Source organism: Pelobates fuscus, chromosome 6, assembly GCF_036172605.1.
Source record: "Pelobates fuscus isolate aPelFus1 chromosome 6, aPelFus1.pri, whole genome shotgun sequence".
NCBI lineage: Eukaryota > Metazoa > Chordata > Amphibia > Anura > Pelobatidae > Pelobates > Pelobates fuscus.
Genome location: NC_086322.1, coordinates 142,954,134 through 142,974,291, shown reverse-complemented (window position 1 = coordinate 142,974,291; position 20,158 = coordinate 142,954,134). Strand labels below are relative to the sequence as shown.

Genomic DNA, 20,158 nt, shown 5'->3' with positions numbered 1-20,158 from the left:
CTGCACCGGGGTCAGTCATGACATTTATTTATGTTCTCATTTAATTTTATCTAGTCAGCATTGCACCATAAAATGGGAGTATTCCTGTGCTATTACTCGTTATGTCTGCTGTTTGTAAATATACACACACACACACACACACAAAATGTCATATGTTACAACTCTAGGTTTTCCACCTGGCCTAATATGGGCAGGATGAGGTTTTGTATTTGGTAACCGGAAGCAAGGAGACCTAAACACTGAACTAGGTCATCCATAGTGGCTTGTGCACTTCAGTGAACATAAGTAACAGAAAACTAGAAAAAAGATTTGCAGTACAAATTCATGCACTTCAGACATTTAAATGCACAAAGCACTTCCTGACGTCACATTCCTCTCACCATAATTTTGTGGTTGGTAAGATTCAAATTTTTTTCAGAGCAACTACCAACTGCACTTATTATTTGGGTGTGGAGGGAGGGAGGGGGGAAACATTTTTACATTTGAAATTAATAGCATACATTCAGTGAAACAGTCAACAATTTAGGTTTCTGTTTCCCCATACAGGGGACAACAGAGACAGATTGCTTAAACAGCACAATGTGACTGCATCTTTAGACATGCTCATGCTACACAAGTTGAAATTAGGGCTCCTAAGACATGAGCAGAGTACTTTAACATCTCTCTCTGCATGTGTGCACATTTGTGGGACTGGCCAATGTGATGGCCAGTAAGCCTGGCAAGCTTTCATATCAGGCTTACATCCAAAAAGGCGCATCCCTTTCTTGGATGGGCTCACCCTCTTTGGACATTGTTAGTGATCCCAGCTATGTCACTAGCACACCCCTTAAAGGTCAACTTCTGCCACATTTGCAAAACTGCCAACGCTTGGGAGGTATGTAACACGACTGATCTGTTGTTGTGGTAAACTTTTAGTTACAATTTTAAGTATACGAGTCAGATTCCCATCAAAACACTTTTATTATGATTCTGATTTATGATTTATTGCAAAATTAGTTGTTTTAGCAGCTTCATATAATTTTGAATGGCTTTTTATCTAATACTTTTCTATTTTTCATATGTAGCTTCTGTCAATGATTTATCATTTGACAATTGTAGGGCACTGTCTCCTTAATTGCACTTTCTATTTTGTATTCATTTTAGTTGTCTATTTTAGCACTACCCAATATCAAAGAGGCAGTCTTACATTTCTTAGCTGACAGAGAGATAAATTCACAGTGGTGTCATCCAAAAGGAAACTTCTGTCTCTTCCTTGGCCAAAACTTTCACCATCTTCAAGCAGAAAGCTTTAATGAAAAGACATAGCAATTATCAATATCTTTCAAAATGTCTAATAATAACAGGTACCTTGCACCACAAATGTACAATTGCTATAAAGTTTTGGCACTATAAGATAAATGACATTACAGATCAGCTGACATATAATACTGATTGTGTAACGCTTACACTTTCTTAGTGCTAACAATATGTATGTGACATGTCGATTGTGTAACAATGTATATAACTGGTCAAATTTAATTTGCTTACAACATAGAAGTACAGACATGGACAAGGGCTTACTTACACTCGGGGACGGTTTTCTATCAGATTCCCCTACCCATGAAAATCCCCTACCCTCGTCACTTCCGGTGAGGGGAATCAGCTGGATCCTATGCTGCACACGCGTGCTAGCACTCCTGCTGGGGTAGGGAAATCTGATAGAGGTTTAGACCTTGACAGCACCCCTCCCTGGTCATACCCCTTAAAAAAGCCCTCACAATACTTTGTGATATGTACCAGTTCATCACAGAAATCAACAACAATACAGCTCCCAATAATGTGCCTATTTTTGTATCATAGACCACCCCAACTATAAAACACAGATTAATGTACATTTTGTATGATAGATCTCCACTGTAATAAATATCATAATAATATGATGTACTGTGTGTGTTGTCTGTGTGTGATAGGCATGATGGCTGTGTATGATGATTTTAATGGCTGTATTGACTGTGTGTGATACATGTGTTTATTGACTGTTTGTAATGGGTATTTAATTCAGACAAGCATATGCACGTGGCCCATATGCGAATACAGGTGTGTATTTTTTCAGAGTCACGTGCACACAGTCCCACAGTCAGATGCACACAATTATACACATACACTATCAAATACAGGCACATGTGCACAGTCTCAGGCACATAGTAACAAACACAGGTACAGGCAGACAATAACACACACTCACTGTCCTAACCCCTCACACCTCTATTTCAGAGCAAAGCGATGTGTTCCTCTTACTTAGGTAGGGTGCAGATGGGTGGCTTTGAACGAATAATTCCTTTACTGATGAGCTCTTTTTCCAAGTCACCTCCAGCCAGACACCAGAGATAGTATACCTCTTCAATCGATCGTTCTGCGAGGAAATCACTGTCCACCTCTAACAGAACAACAGTACACAAAAGCTACTATTACTTTTTACATAGTACTTGTAAATACTCTGTGCCAGTGACAATGAATCCTAAACTCTCTGTCATTCCTTGTTGACCTGTGGCCATCCTTTGAGGGTCACCGTACCTTTACATAGGAGACTGATGTCTTCAGGCAGAATTAAATCAGCACACCTCAGCGTTGATGAAAAAAGACTGGCAGGTTTGCGGTAAGGCACATATAGTGGAGAAATTTCACTGAACACACGGTCATGGAGCAAGTCTGTAGCAGTGGGCCTAAACAAACACAACAAATAGCATTAACAGCACAAGTCCCTGGCAACGAGCAACAAGAGACATGAAGCAACTATCGTTACATAAACTCTCTCTTTAAAAATATATGAAAGAACTGGCATTTGTAAAACACTAGTTTAATATAAAGACAAACTTGGAAAAAAAAAACTACACTCCTACTAGGGTGTATCTCATTAATAATGCTATGCTTATGGTTTGCTCATTGAGGAACATTACATTAATTTATAGTAAGTCCTATTATTATTACTATTAATATTCCCATTTATATAGCGACAACAGATTCCGTAGTGCTTTACACTATTATAAGAGGGGGGATTTAACAATAAATAGGAGAATTACAAGAAAACTTACAGGAACGATAGGTAAGAGGACCTTGCTCAAACAAGCTTACAGTCTATAGGAGGTGGGGTATAAAACACATTAGGACAGGAAATAGCAATCAAATAAGGTGGGAGTGAAGCAGAGCTGGAGATGAGAGTAGAGTGCTGCCCTTTAGGAGAGAGCAAGAGACAGGTATGCAAGGTAGAGGTTTCTGTGGGAGGCCATAAGCTTTCATAAAGAAGGTACTTCTTAAATTATTGAAGACTAGGGGAGAGTCTGATGGTGGTAGGCAGGCTATTCCATAGGAAGGGAGCTGCCCGCGAGAAGTCCTGCAAGCGTGAGTTGGCCGTATGGGTGCGAGCAGCGGACATGAGAAGGTCACGGGCAGAGCGGAGAGACCAAGAAGGAGCATACCTATGGATCTGTGAAGAGATCTAGGAGGAGCTAGAATTGTTAAGTGCTTTATAGGTATGGGTTAGCACTTTGCATTGACTCCTATAGGATACAGGAAGCCAATGTAAGGACTGACAGAGGGGTGAGATGTGAGAGGACCAACTAGAGAGGAAAATCAGTCTAGTGGTAGCATTCATTACAGACTGTAGCGGGGCAATATGGCTTTTGGGAAGACCAATTAGGAGAGGGTTACAGTAATCCATGTGGGAAATTACTAGAGCTTGGACAAGCTCCTTGGTTGTATCGTGCGTAAGAAAGGGGCAGATGGGGGCTATGTTTTTAAGATGGAATCTACAGGATTTGGCAACATACTGGATGTGAGGCTCAAAGGTGAGGCCAGAATCAAGTCTTAGAACTAGTCTCTTGAAAACTACTGGTAATAACATCTACAAGTCCAGCTACTTAATACTATCTTGTGTATGAACCTCCCCTGCTGAGAGTTGAAGATAGATTGTTGGCAGCATGGTGGTGGAAGAACCCTCTCCTGCATAATGTACAGAAAAAATATAAAACAAAAACATAATATATATATATATATATATATATATATATATTGAAAAAAAATTACTTCCTTACCTTTTTGATGGATGGAATGTGAGACATTTCCTCAATAAGGTTAATATAGATTCAGGGAGATCCTGTAAATCACATACATTCATGTATTAAAACACAAATATATAAAACCTAATATTCTGAATCAATGAAAATAACCCCTGTCTAAAATTTAAAAATATTATTTACTAATAGAGTACGTTTAGGATGTATGTGTTTCATTCACAGATAACGTGAATGAGCCACATGTTTTATTTGTCTACCCCAATCCACTCCCCATACAAATATTTAGCTAGACATTTTGGGATAAAAGTTTGGTCGATGGCCATCTCACATACTAAGGATATTAAAAAAAATAAAAAAAAGAGTGGCGTACCTACCACGGTCGCAGGGGTCACAGCTGCAACTGAGCCTGTTATTCCAGGGGGCCCGGCTGTACCTGCAAATCTCTACAACCGTAGAGGCTACCACATCATCAGTGCCGTGCTCCGGCTTGGCTCCCACGTTTGTCGGGTGATCGCCAGGAGGGAAGTGCTGTGATGCTCCCTTCCTGCCAGTCTCTGTGTGTAGCGCGGCTGAGCAAATCAGAGTCTCATGAAACGTGCTCATGAAGAGAGTACTTCTGGTTAGACCGGTTACCGCTCGGCCTCGCTACACAAAGTCAGAATGGGCGGGGGGTTGGGAGGGGGAGGAATGAGACAAATGATGGGGTTGGGAGGGTGAGAGAGAAATAATGAGGAGCTGGGGGAGAGGGAATGAGAGGAATGGAGGAGCTGGAGAGGGAGGAAATGAGACACATGGGGGGCCTGGGAATAAGACACAGAAGGGCTGGGAATGAGACACATAGAGGGGCTTGGGGGGATTGAGACACATGGAGGGACTGTGAAGGAAAATGAAATATGAGGAGGCAAATGAGGGAGGGCTTGGGGAGGGGGAAATAGGACAAATGGAAAGGAGGATGAATAAGACACATGGGGGAACTGGGGGGATGAGACACAAGAAGGGGCTTGGGGGGGAATGGGACACATGGAAGGGCTTGGGGGGGAATGGTACACCCGGAAGGGCTGGGGGCAGATCGGGAATAAAACAAATGGAGGGGGTTGGGGGGGGATGAAAAAAAGAGGGGCTGGAGGAATGAGACACATAGAGGGGCTGAGGTGGATGAGACACATGGAGAGTGAAGGAATGTGATGTAGAGGGGCTGGGGGGAATGAGACACTTAGCGGGGCTGGGGAGGGAACTGAGACACATGGAGGGACTGTCGGGGAAACGAGACACATGGTGGGTCCCTGGAAAATGTTCCCACCCGGGTCCGGAGGTTTCTAGTTACGCCTCTGATCCCAACCATGCAGTTTATTAATGATAATACATTGAAAAATTACCACAAAATGTATTAAAAGAAACATTATGTCCACAACAAAGTGTCCAGAATCCAAAATTCTTTTCAAAATTCAAATAATAAAATGTTAATAAGAGTTCCAATAACAGTGTGCATACCTTTATAATATCCTTACAGCCATGCTCCTCACCAAGAACAGTCACAATGTCATCAACACAGCCTGAGGGACCAGAGAAAACATCAAGGGAGTGAGCAGTATACATAAAAAGACAACAACAACCACCATGTAACAACTATCTTCAACTGAAAGAAAAAATAAACAGGAACTGGTAGAAAAGGAGGTCTGGCTTTATATACATCTCAATAAGGAACCTGTAAAAAAATAAAATGCCAACAAATTTCACCTATATCATACACAACTTGGAGAAATAGAACTATTAAAACTATTACAACAACAAACATTTAATGTAATTTAATTTAATATCTGGGCATGCACTGTCAGACTATTAGTTACATGACACTGGGTAACAAAGGGTGAGGACTGACAGCTCTTATTTAGGGAGCTTGTTGCACACTTTAAATATATAATGACAAAGCTGAAAAATGAGTCATTATAAGGAATTAATCGGCTAGTTATTACTATTTTTATTCTCTATTCCCATAGAGAATAAATGTGTCTATTTACAATAAATAAATTAAATATACAAAGAAAAAATTGATGCTATATTTACACAAATGATAAGTTGTGGGCACTGGTCAGGTAACTAGACAGTATAGAGAACACTGATCAATAAGTTAGCATTCTTGAGACCCAGGGTGCTTTTGATTCTCAAATGATCGTGTATGGAAATGCTGAACAATACTGGAGTAAATTCTACAAAAGCCGCCGCACATGTCCATTCAAAATATAATTAGAGAAAAATTCTACAGTAATGTAAACATTAATTTAAAATAAAACATGATTTATATGCATTCAGCTTGATCCAAGGTGTTTTAATAGTTTTGTAAGCATATATTATTTTGCTAAACCCTTATATATCTATTAGGATTGTTTGTTAACGGGGAAACAGAGTTAAGGGAAAGTCTTCTACACAATAACATGCCCACCACATATGAAGGGTCTACTGGAGGTTAAAAGGAACACTATAGGGTGAGGACCCTATAACCTCCATCTAGCCCCCATGGCCCTCCCTTTGCCCCCTAAATATAGTAAAATCTTACTTGCATTCAAGTCTGCAGCTGCTGGCTCTACACCTGATCTGACTGCTTACAGCTGACATCATCAAAAGTGATTATGTGAGCCAATCACAATGCTTTCATATAGGATTGGCTGAGACTGTCAAGGAGGAAGATAAGAGGCAGAGCCAGCACAAGTCAAACACAGCCCTGGTCAATCAGCATCTCCTCAGAAAGATCAATTGAATCAATGCATCTGTGTGAGGAAAGTTTAGTGTCTGCATGCAGAGGGTCGAGACACTAAATGGCAGTACTACACACTATACAGCACTGCCTCAGGACGTATATCTAGCAGCCATCCATGGAGTGTACAGTGGAGGCATCCCTAGGCTGTAATGTAAACACTGCATGTTCTCTGAAAAGTCAGTGTTTACTGCAAAAAGCATGAAGGTAATGATTCCACTCACCAGAACAAATTCAATAAGCTGTAGTTGTTCTGGTGACTAGCGTGTCCCTTTAACATTTTGAAATGCTAATTATAGTTTACATTAGCAATACATGCTATCTTTGGTTGTTTTTGTGAGATTCCACTTTTTTCTTCATAGTCAATTTATAAATCACCTCTCATTATTCAAATCAACACTAGTTTGTTCAGGGTTTCTTCTTTAAGGAAAAAAAAAAATAACAATTGAATTGTTACATACCTAATGTAAGTATTAGTTTTATTTTCTCATTAATTCCCAGACTCTGAAATAACTTCCTTCCCTGCCACAAGAAAAAAATAAAAATAAACAAATCACTCACGCATAACATTTAGGTAAAAGAAGAGAATTCCATGTCGTCTTGTATTTAGACTAAAATATTTACTAAAGTGATAATTATCATGAATTCAAAGTGAATTTTATATTTAAGGCCAGAGAAGCTGAGCTAGAAGCACAGGTTTTTTTTTTTTTTCTAATTCAGCTATTTTGGCCTTAAGAATGAGAATTACTTTGAATTCCTGACAATTCTCACTTTAGTGAATAACCCTGATAGAATATGATTCATGTACATTGAACTTTTCATAAGAATCTAGTGTCAAGTGTAAAGAATAAAGAAAAAACATTGATCCACATTGCATTGCATTGCAATAATGTAACAATAGCAGGAGCAAGATAAGATAAATAATGGTACACAGTTAAAATAATCTTACAAACTAAACCATCCTAACCCAATAATTATTGCTGTTATTGCTGCCCAGTTGCTAATTTAAGAAAAGGGAACCTGACACAGATCCACCATGTCCCCATAATGAGGCACCTTATAAAATAATTAACTTGGGGGACAATGGGAAGCCATTTAAACTAATGGGGGTCTCCTCCTAAATAAAAAAAAAAGGTGGTACTGACTGTCCCCTCATTCCAAAACCCATGTCTTTTAAAATAAATAGACCTCATGTCAACCCCCACCCATTGGAGGCAGGTAAAGGTTCTAAGTAACAAGGGGGACTACCGCGCCCCCACCTCACCCTAAATAATGAGATGGGGTAAATCTACTGTCCCCAACCAGCTACCTATTGGCGGCAGATGGGGGCCCAAAGTAATAAAGTCGGGGGTGGACCGATTGTTCCCTAATCCCCCACCCATTGGCGTTGGGTTAGGACCCTAAATAATAAGAAGGGTGGATCAATTGTCATTTTTCAGACAAATGGACTAATTGAATGAAAATTATGATGAAAAAGTCTTCATCATAAATCGAGTGGGATATACAATATAATCTTGAGGAACCATGATGGTAAGCCTAGAGTTGAAAGTGTGTAGCCTGTCCTTATAATTATTGTAAACATAGTAACTTTGCAGCCTTTGGCCACAATACATGAGTTCAGAGAACTTAGCTACATTGTTTACAGTTGATCGGAACACTGTACCTATAAAGACTGGCAACATAGTTGTACAGTAGCAAATTACTTAGTAACTAAGTGATCCCTTGCAAGATTACATTACTTTTTAGGAGATCTTCATTAATGTAATATGTATTGTAATTGAATTAAAGAACAATTTCCATATTTTCTGTTTATATACAAAAGTTGTCCTGCCTTTTTTTTTTTTTTTAAACGCGGTACCAGAAAATACAACCCCCAAATTATTTCTGAAGAACACCTCACTAAAAAAAAAATTTTTAAAAAAAAAAATGAAAAAGTGTAGGTACACTGGAAACAGAGATGGGTCTGTTAGCTAATGAAGACCAGGAAAAGGCAACAATTTTCAATAACTATTTTTCTTCAGTATATATTAATCAGGATCCTATGGCAAGAGATATGCAAATGATTGCTGCAAACAACTTAACAGATAACTTGTGATTGGATGACTCGAGACAAGGTGCTACAGCAGTTAAAGAAAATTAATGTAAATAAAGCTCCGGGGCCTGACGGTATTCACCCACGAGTACTTAAGGAGCTAAGTGGGAAAATAAGTGAACCTCTGTATTTAATTTTTAAGATTCTTTTGTTTCAGGTATTGTACTGGAGGATTGGAGGAAGGCAGATGTTATTCCTATATTTTAAAAGGGTTCAAAATCCTTGCATGAAAATGATAGACCTGTGAGCTTAACTTCTGTGACTGGGAAAATATTTGAAGGGCTATTAATGGATAATATTCAGAAATTCATTGGGAAGAACTTTGTTATTACCAATAATCAGCATGGTTTTATGAAACATAGGTCATGTCAAACTAACCTAATTGCATTCTATGAAGAAGTAAGTATAGATTGTTGCAGTGGATGTGATCTACTTGGATTTTGCCAAGGCATTTGATACGGTTCCTCACAATAGCTTAGTCTTCAAACTAAAAGAAATTGGTCTAGATGATTATTCTTGTTCTTGGGTAGAACATTGGCTTAAGGATAGAGTACAACGAGTTGTCATTAATGTAAAATTTTCAGGCTGGGCAAAGGTGGTAGGTGGTGTCCCTCAGGATTCTGTTTTGGGACCGCTTCTATTTAACATATTTATAAATGGTCTTGAAATAGGCATTGAAAGCCATGTTTCAGTGTTTGCGGATGACACAAAACTTTGTAAAGTAATAAAATGTGAGCAGAATATTGCTTTGCTGCAGAGGGATTTGGATAGATTTGGGGACTGGCAACTAAAATGGCAGATTAAATTTAAAGTAGAGAAATGCAAAGTTATGCACTTCGGGGTCAAGAATACACAGGCAACTTACACCCTCAATGGTAGTGAATTAGTAATAATAATTTTTAATTAATGTTCCCTTGATAAAGGCAACCAGGAGGTGCCGAAACATTGGGGGGTTACTTTTTGTGTCCTGTTTCTGCCCTGTTAGGCTTGTGAAAACTTTTGGTAATTATCATTGATATTTTTTTGATTTATTTTTTGTGCCTATTTTGTCACTTTAATTATAATTGTTTGTTTTTGCCTGTATCTGATATTGGCTCATTAAACCAGGTTAAGTGACTATTGTAGCTTTTTTTGGTGTGCATTCTCTTTCTTGTTAGTGAATTAGGGATAACCACACACGAGAAGGATTTGGGAATTGTTATAGACAACAAATTAGGCAGCAATATGCAATGTTAATCTGCAGTTGCTAAGGCCAATAAGGTTTTGTCATGCATAAATAGGGGCATAAATTCTCCAGATGAAAATATAATTTTGCCTCTTTAGAAATCGCTGGTAAGACCACGCCTTGAATATGCTGTGCCATTTTGGGCACCTGTTCTAAAGAAGGATATCATGGCACTGGAAAAAGTGCGGAGACGAGCTACAAAATTGATAAAAGGAATGGAGAATTTTAGTTACGAAGAAAGGTAAAAAAAATGTAAATCGCTTTAGTTTTAAAAAACGGCGCCACAGATGGGATATGCTAACATTATACAAATATATTCGGGGCCAGTACAAACCATTATCTGTAAATCTATTCATAAACAGGGCTATACATAGGACATGAGGTCACACATTTAGGCTGGAAGAAAGGAGATTTCATCTAAGGCAAAGAAAAGGTTTTTTTTTTTTACAGTAAGAGCAATAAGGATTTGGAATCCTGTGCCTGAAAGTGTGGTTTTATCAGAGTCCATACAGATGTTTAAACTGGGTACATATTTGCAAAAATATAACATACAGGGATATCATTTCTAATTAGTGGGGTAATAGCTGCTTGATCCAAGGAGACATCTGACTGCTATTTTGGGGTCAAGAATAATTTCAGACTAGGTTTTTTGCTTTCTTTTGGATCAACAGCAAAAACATATGTGAGGAAGGCTGAACTTGATGGACGCAAGTCTCTTTTCAACTATGTAACTCACAATTGACTAAGGCATTCCACAGGAGTAGAGAGTGGAGCAATTTACCATTGTTTGGGACTCCCAAAATATTCCCAGGCATGACACCCCCAATACCTTATTACAGTAACTAGTAAATAAATCTAAGTTGGTTACAATGCATATTACCTGTTTATGTACATACCACACAAAGCTCAAACATTATCACACCCAATGACCAAATATCGGATTTAGGACCAGAAGGCAGAGGTCTCTCATGTTGAGTGGGGTCAGTTGGCTTCAAAATTCCTTTGGCAATCACCTCTGGTGCAAGGTATGAGGGGTAGCTACAACAGTAAAAATATGGTAATACAGTAACAGAGTCTGGAGTTTTGTGATTGGCAGAATTTATTTATGACCCAGAACTCTTCAAACCCTGTTCTTAATTGAGTGACCATAAAGCTTCATAATATTGTGCAGTAATGAATAGGGTCTTTGGGATGGAGAACAGTGAGTATGCACTCAAATTAAACATTACAAGTTCTCCTATATTTTGATTTCAATTCATTTGTTTCTGTTTTTATTTATTTTTAGTTAATAAGCATTTATATTACAATGTATCATACAGAATAGGGGCAAAACTTTTTTCCAGAACAGTAGCTCTCTAAGCTAGTTAGGTGAATGCCCACTCACCATCGAGGACACTCACCAACCAAGAACCTAACGACTGGAACATCACTTTATTTGATGCCAGTTTAACAGTGATGTCTGCAGGATAAATTGTGCATATCACTGTGAACGTTTCTTATAGGGATGGGAGAGTCTGCATCGATTGCTTTTTATCTTGGAGATTTAGCATTATCTACTCAGGTTCCTCTCACGTATTTTCCAGTTTGGCTTTTATACACACTGGGCATAGTGCCTTGGTTAGCTGATAGTGCTTACTCTTCAACTCTTGATATTCTGTCCAGATGTTATTGTGTTTTCTACTCCCCACACATTTACACTTTTTTTTAGCTGTGATTTTATTTATTCATCAACATTTTATGTACATTTTAAGGCAACACTTTTTAAAGTTTGGACTCAATCAATAAATGTTTTATTAGCATTTTCATACTTTGTGCGGTGGTTCCATTTATGTCATATAACATTTTATATTTTGTCAACTTAGTTTTGTTCTCTCTCAAAAACAAAATGTATTCTTGATTGATTTTTCATTTTTTAAAATAAATTTTCAGTGAAAGAGGCAAGTACAATTAAGAAATGCTAAGAAGTAACAAATACTAGAAATTGATAACACTGCAAGAAAACCAAAATATTATTACAAAGGCAGATGCTAGAGTCATGATAGTCATGAAAAGGTCGCTAGTAAAGATTCCAATCTAAAACCAATATGCTGAAGTTTCTAAAAATAAGGCTAGAGAACAATATGTAGAAATGAGAACGAAGAAGAGAAAAAGAGAAATGAACAAGAAAATGAGGAAAGAGAACAGAGAAAAAGGATGGAGTTGGAGGCAAAGGGCAGGCAATAATAGAACGAAGGCCTAATGTTTATAAGGTGCAATCCAACCCTGGTGTCCAGAGTTTTATAGAAATAGGCAGACGTGTGATGAATAATAGCAGTTAACTGACCGATAAGTATGTTTTTAGTGAAATAATCAGCTATATATTGCCAGATATATTCAATCAAATCATTATCATGTAATAAAGTAGAGTTAAGCCTCCATGTTCATGGATGGGTATAGTGTTCTAAGAGTAACTCAATAGCAAGGTCAGTGTGGTCTGATCAAATAATGGATTTGATGCATGATTGAAATACATCAGAAAATCTATTGCCTTTCAAAATTTGATGAAATTATTATTATTTAAAAAAATAATTTTAAGGTGACAGTTGTCCTTAAAACTAAATTAAATAAAACAAATCAAATCAAAAGACGGAACACATTAGGGGGCAAGTAGGTGAGCAGGAGAAAAAAAGTTTTGCCCTGTCCATATTGAACATCATAAGAACACACACAAAAAGTGTAATGTAACTATATACACGAATAAGCCAAAAAGGGGCTATCCAATGTTTCCTAGAAGAAGTTTAATTTTAAAAGTCTCTAATTAAAATAAAGATGCAGTTGCCCTAGATATCTCTAGAACACACTAAACCAGTTTATGACAACTGAAACAAGTAGATTCTGATGCCTTTGGCCATTCGTTTTCCCAGTAGGTATAAAAATTTAAGCTGGGATTGGATACTATAAATCCTATTAGACCTTATTAGACATTTAATATATTAGTGGGTTTGTTGCCAAGAAAGTTTCCTCAATTCCTATAATATTTTAAATTAATGTTAAAGTGATCCCCATATATTTATAGCGTCAACACAGATCATTTTTTCACCAATACGAACATTAGAAGTGATAAATATGTCTAGCTGTGTTTTGTAATTTATTACATATCTACAGTGTCTTCTAGTTGAGCAGTGGGCTAACTGTGCCACCTACAGTTCAGTCGTGATAGCACATGGAGGAAACAGAAACATTGCTTACCCGATAGGGAAATCAACATCTGCTCCGTGATCTGTTATATGATAAAGTCCAAATTTAGCAAGTTTCACGTGACCCTGAAATAATCACATGCCTGAATTAGTGAAGGTAAAAATATGCGACATTGAAGCAAATCAGGCTCTCCTGGAACCTGGCATTATTCAGTCATGACAAACAAATGTAATTTAGAAAGTACATGTTAAATGGCTTAGATATAAAATATAATACAAAACAGACATAGATAGATAGATAGATAGATAGATAGATAGATGTGCATCAGCTGCATATCTCAAGTTGGACTTTGGAAAGTCCATCTTAGGGTGTTTGGTCTCACAACACAGAGAGAGTGTGCAAGTTTTTCCTTGGTTCGTGACATAATTTTATTATAGATATGTTTGTAGATATCTATGCAGGAGGCATTAAAATAATTGTTTTGAATTACATTTTATTGGTCAGTACTGTCACTGGAATCTTTACAGATTTTATACCTGAAGATTCTGGCAAAAATGATCTAGAGCAAGGGTAGCCAACCTTCGGCACTCCAGATGTTGTGGACTACTTCCCCCATAATGCTGGCAATGTATCATGGGAGGTGTAGTCCAAAACATCTGGAGTGCCGGCGGTTGCCTATACCTGATCTATAGTGTTAGGGTTAGCCCTGAACAAAAAGTGGTTGGAAGACACTGGGTAAAAAAGACAGGAGCTCTTGGGGGCGGGGCTTACCAATCGTCCTGAACAGACACCATTTCTCAAAGCTCCCTAAAATACAAATCTAATCCTGAAGATATCTGCAGAACCGAGCCCAATCCAGCCACCACACAAACACGACCAGGTTCCGCAGAGCAGGTAGAACCGATAGATGCCTTTCTTTCAACCAGCAAAGTCAGCCCGACGGAAACACAAAACCGGGGCCTACCGCACGCTGCAAAGCCTTGAGAGTCTCCTGGGAGGCATCGCAAAGACCAGGGCTGAGACGCCTTACACCCAAACACTGCCTGCATCGCCAACAACAATGCCAGGCATGGGTCGGCGCTCCCAAAAGACGCATGCCCCAACGGATGGCAGAGACATAGGAACCATGTTCCAAAGGCCGGCACAACCTAGGCCCTCTGCCGCAGCCGACACTCCCGACAGGGATCAAGGTACTACACGCGCCCTAATGAGCCCGAAAGCTCGAGACACTCACCAGCAACACAAGCTGGGTCACAGGAACCCGCTGACGACTCAGCGTCGACAACCAAAAAGGACCTAAAACTCCTCTTAGCCGAAATACACAAACTACTTGCGGCAGACTCGGCCATCCTTAAAAAAGAGGTCCGGGTAGTATCGGAGAGAGTCAAAACCACTGAAACTACCTTAACAGAGGTACAGTCCCACCTGTCTACAGTGAAGGACTCTATAACAATACTTCAAACTCAACAAAAATCACTATCATTTAAACTTACCACACTAGAAGACCGCCAGAGACTTACTCACATCAAGATAAGGGGCATCCCCGCAACGATAAAAGCGGAGGAATTACCCCACTACATCAGGAAACTCCTGGCCACAATCCTGCCACATGCAGTGGCTAAGAAGGTAGCAATTGACAGTGTGTACCGTCTCCCAAGCCCCTCTCACCTCCAGCCCAAAGCGGCACGTGATGTCATCCTCCGCTGCATCTCCCTACCTGACAAACTCCAGATCATGTCAGCACTAGAAGGCAGAACACCCTTCACCTTCGAAAACTCGATCCTTACCCTCTACCAGGACCTGACACGGCCCACGCTTCTTCTCCGCAAAACATTCGGCCCGGTCACAACACAGCTACGTGCAGCAGGACTGACCTATCGATGGGGCTGAACGGCTACCTGGCTGTGACTCAAGTGCATACTCTGCCCTCTGTGGCAGAAGCGTCGACCTTCCTGGAGACCCTGGGGCTGCCACACTCGAACATTCCCCCCACCTCAGGAGCACCGGCGGTGGCATGGGATCCCGCCTCCATAAAGCCGTTTGTTCCAAAAGCAGCAGACTCGCAAGGAACGGACAACCACGATTGACCAGCACAAACTTTTGTTCACATACCATTATAACATTATTATTTTGTTTGACTATTTAGTTATCTGTTTACCAATTGTTAATCCATCTAGGCTCCTTCAGGTACAAGCCTAACAAGCAAATACGCCGACTATGACCCCCTCCCCCCCGCAACTCTCTTGGTCAGGGGTTCTAACACTAATTATCGCACAACCTGCTATTAGTCCCAGATCCCGCACAATATGTAATCACTCCCTCAGCCTGACATAAGCATGATAATTTATGAGCACACCTCTATACACGGGACCAGGCTACTCGGGTGAATAGTCTGGGGATACCACAGTTAAAAATGTGCATTTGTTCTACTGCTACATGCTTGTGACCTATAAAGTTTTTGCCGTGGCTGTTGTGACTAGGCAAGTTGTTCTGTCAATAACTGCACTAAAAAAAAAAAAAAAAAGACAGGAGCACTTAACCATTTGATAGAATAATGGTGTTAGATGGTATATCTGGCTGCAATAGGGAGTAGCTAAAAAGCTGTTACACTCGGACTAGTAATGTCTAACTATCAACATGAAAAGTATAGAACTTTCTTGTTTAAAGAGACACTAACAACCAAAGTACATTCAGCTCAATTAAGTAGTTTTGGTGTAATGATCATATCCCTGCAGTCTCATTGCTCAATTCTATGCCATTTAGGAGCTAAATCACATTGTTTATATAATTTAGAATGCACACTATAACAACTTCAAAAAAACTCTAGCTTTATTATATACAAAAAAAAATAATAAACACAATGACAGAAGCAAGGGCAAATACAGTAATACAATGGAACAATGCCAAAAAAGATTCTTACAAGCCACAGGACAGAAACACGAGTCACCAAAACCCCCAACGTTTCGGCACCAACTGGATGCCTTTATCAAGGGTACCTGATACCTGATAGCTTTATTATTTTTTGTATATAACAAAGCTAGAGTTTTTTTGAAGTTGTTATAGTGTGCATTCTATATTATATAGAAATTTGATTGTTTGAAACCTTTAAGGGAGTGTTTATGTGGTTTGCACCTGGCTATTTAATACTATTGTGTCTCTCCATGTGTATTTGGGTTTTAAATCACATTGTTTATGCAGGTCTAGTCATGTCTACCCTGGCTGAGACTAACACATAATCTCTCTACACAGTTCCTGGAAAAAGAAAAGAAAAGGTCTACATTTTTAGCTTCCCTTAGTGCATAGTGTGTTTAATTTAGAATTTAGTATCTTCTGCTCTACTAATAGACTTCCAGAGTCTACAGGAGGGGATTAAAGTTCAATTAACAAAGCAGATACCATAAATAGAAAGGAGGTCCAGGCAGTCCAACAGTTTCAGGTGAATTTATTAGAACAAAAAGTACACAGAAACGTTTCGACCCACAGATGGGTCTTTGTCTATCTGTAAATTTCCCTGAAGCTGTTAGAGTGCCTTGGCCTCCTTTCTATTACTGGTATCTACAACTCATGGCACAGTGCTCGCCCATAGTCCAGTTCAGCACCCTTGGCTTTTATGTGGATTGAGTGCAGCTCCTATGAACATATAACAATTAACAAAGCAGGACATAAGAACCACACACAGCAAGTTAATCACAGCTAAGGCTGCATAAACTGAAACAAAAGTGATTTAACTCCTTAATGGCAGACAATTGAGCAGTAAGAATAAATGGGCATAATCTATACATGAAAGATGCTGCATTAATATAAGGTTGTTTGGTGTTAAAGTATCCCTTTAACAATGATAGTTTGGGCTATTAGTTTTATTATATTCAAGTTTAGAATTACATATATCTTTGCTTGTTAAACACTTACCTCTCCATCTAAAAGAATGTTGTGAGGAGCCAGAGCTCTATGGACCATTCTGTGACAATGCATATATTCTAGGCCTTGTAAAACTTCAAAAGCAAGGTGCATGGTCTTTGAAGGGCTGGAAATACACACATTGTTGTATGAGTTCATACTCTTTACTTGCAACAAGTTTTTATTCCTAAAACTAAAAACATGGATTTAATACAACAGGTATACACAAATGTACCACATAAGCCTTAGATAAATGACAGAAACCATCTGAAACACATACAGCTTTATTTACTAAATTCCACATTTTGCTAATGCTTTAGTTATTCAGTATTCAGTGAGAATTCAAAGTAATTTCAAATTTGAGGTAACAATTGTCAAACTGAAAAAGTCAGCTCATTGAAGTAGTCTGGGTGCAGCGTCCCAGTCCCACTTAGTCCTGAAATGTGAATCATTGCAGTTTTTGAGACTACTTTGCAGGACTAAGACAGCAACTAGAGGCAGTTCCTGGTGTCTAGGGAACTTTAGGTCGCCTAACTGACGCTTTACATTCTCACATTCTGCATGAGGTCATCCAGTGTCAGTTAAATCCCCATAGGAAAGCATTGATTTAAGGAGATGTTCTATAAGGGACAAATATATGAATGTGGCCTGCAAAGGGGGGCCTGTATCTGAAAGGAGGACCTGCTCAGTTCATAGCCCGGTGCTTACATCCTGACTCACAGATCTCAACAGTGATTCCACAGAGGCTTTTGTCCACTAGCTACACAGACAGAATTACAACACTTTAGTGACAAACAACTTTGGGGGGCCTGGTCTAATCGTATGGCAACTTCCCATCGGTGACAATTCTTTTACCTTAAAGGAAAACTATAGTGCTGAACTGGCTGTACAGGTGTCCGATCCCCCACAGATTGTATTGTCTAGCGCCGGTCTTGAAATGGCTGGCCCCACCTCCATGGCTGGACTCATTAACCTTTTCCATAGGAAAGCATTGGGGGCTTAGCGCACACATGCGGCAAAACGCTGCACCAATCAGCATCACCTGTTAGAGATCCATTGATTCAATGAATCTCTATGGGAAATGTTCAGTATTTGAATGCAGAGAGTGGCAACAAAGAGGCTGTCTGAGTGACTGCCACTAGAGGTGTTACTAAGCACCAATGGAAACACTGCCTTTTCCATGAAAAGGAATAGTCTACATTGAAAAGCAAAACAAAAAAACCTTTTGAGAGTGCCCTATATTTTAACAATAAAAACAACAATTGCAATGCACACTATTATTAACACCTATTTCAAAAACATAGGGAAAAAAGTGGGGGGAAAAAAAGATAAAGAAAAAGTGAAAAACAGAATTTCCAAAATCAAACACATGGTGGCAGCAGTTTACCGTAAAACTGGTTTTACATCCTGAAATAATGTTCACAGTAAAAAAATATGTCACAGGCACATTCAGTTCCTCACTACTTACAAATATATATTTTTTTGTTAATGACCAATCTTTGGTATTTTACGCTCAAATGTTCATTCATGCTCAAATTATTATTGGCAATATTGACAATTTACTTGTAACCACTAAACTGTCAGTAATACTGTGGTATAGAGCCCATCGTATTTGACATTCTGTATATAGCATTTATTCCTGAGTTGGATAATCCCCTTGCACAATCTTCATGCTTCATATACAACTTTAGACACATCATGACGCATGGTATATACTAGTGAGCATGTTCTAAAAGGTGTAATTATTATAAATGCTTTTATTTTTCAAGTGGCAAAATTTTTTACATAGCTGTACAATGTAGATAAACAGGTGGAGACTGAAGACAGCACAATACATACATAGTCAAAAAGTTATAAAGGGAAACAAGAGCCTTGCCTGTGAACCTAAAATTTGGAATAGCTACAATAATGAGATTTCTGGCGCTTGTACGATACAGGTATGGCAGCTTGCACTTCGCACACCAGAATCTCTTCTTTCAGAGTGTCATCAAATCCATGTAGGAGTGAAGCAATATTAAACATAAGAGGGAGGACAAGAGGATAGAATATAGTGTAGTATTTTTGGTAACTAGTGAATTAGATAAGAGGAATAACACAATTTTCTGGAACTTATCAGCTCCAGATATGGGCACCTGGACCATACAATCCCTGCCCATGGATGAAGATGGTCTCGGTCCTTTGTTGGAAGATGTTCCAGGCCAGTAAGTAGCTTTGAATGATAAGTGTTTGGGAGTGTGCTCTTTGTATAGTTGAAAAAAAATAATAATAAAATAAGGTAGTTCTACTGCTACAACACTGCACACTGATGGAGAACACTCCCACATGTTTATCATCAAAAGCTACTTACTGGCCTGGAACATTATCCAACAAAGGACCAAGACTATCAACAGATCCTAGGTCCATGTATCTAGAGCTGATCATAAGTTATAGAAAATAGTCTTATTCCTCTTATCAAATTCACTAGTTATCAAAAATACTACACTATATTTTGTCCTCTTATCTTTCATATTGCTTCACATCTACATGGATTTGATGATACTCTGAAGGCACTGCTTCCCTGTACCCCTTCCTATAAATTGTATTGATTTACACTTTAATCTTCTTAAAGCAGGATTCAATGCTTCTCTGTGAGAAGCATCCATTAAGTGGAAGGTGGAGAAGCACTGTATTAACAAAGATCAAAGATTGGCTGCTGTAGCGTGACCTGGACATTTTGTTTTAATTTTACAGTTGGGCCCAATAATTTAATTGGTTACAAAATGTCTAATGTTTTAAAAAATATTTATTCATATACAATTTAAGTGTACCTTTAATAATGTGTGTAGCTTTTTTGAAATTGAGTAATGATTTCCATTTTATATTTAATAAAATTCTAAATGTGTTGTCTAAACGCTAGCTATCAACAGAGAACACCCAAATAAGTCTCTGCCAGCCATTTACTATGTTTTCGTCCAAAACAAAAG

The 20,158-nt window shown here is 38.8% G+C and overlaps 1 protein-coding gene across 2 annotated transcripts in view; it reads right to left on the bottom strand.

Moving 5' to 3' along the window:
- TBCK (TBC1 domain containing kinase) overlaps positions 1–20,158 on the bottom strand; it is a 252,372-nt gene that overhangs the window by 174,051 nt on the left and 58,163 nt on the right. For both annotated transcript variants that reach the window (XM_063458388.1, XM_063458389.1), the window contains exons 4-12: positions 17,208–17,322; positions 13,350–13,423; positions 11,018–11,159; positions 7,266–7,326; positions 5,544–5,605; positions 4,071–4,132; positions 2,554–2,702; positions 2,278–2,416; positions 1,187–1,286 (exon numbers count right to left, since the gene is read on the bottom strand). In XM_063458388.1, coding sequence (XP_063314458.1) covers positions 1,187–1,286; positions 2,278–2,416; positions 2,554–2,702; positions 4,071–4,132; positions 5,544–5,605; positions 7,266–7,326; positions 11,018–11,159; positions 13,350–13,423; positions 17,208–17,322 — 904 coding nt within the window. The remainder of the gene's footprint in view (positions 1–1,186; positions 1,287–2,277; positions 2,417–2,553; positions 2,703–4,070; positions 4,133–5,543; positions 5,606–7,265; positions 7,327–11,017; positions 11,160–13,349; positions 13,424–17,207; positions 17,323–20,158) is intronic.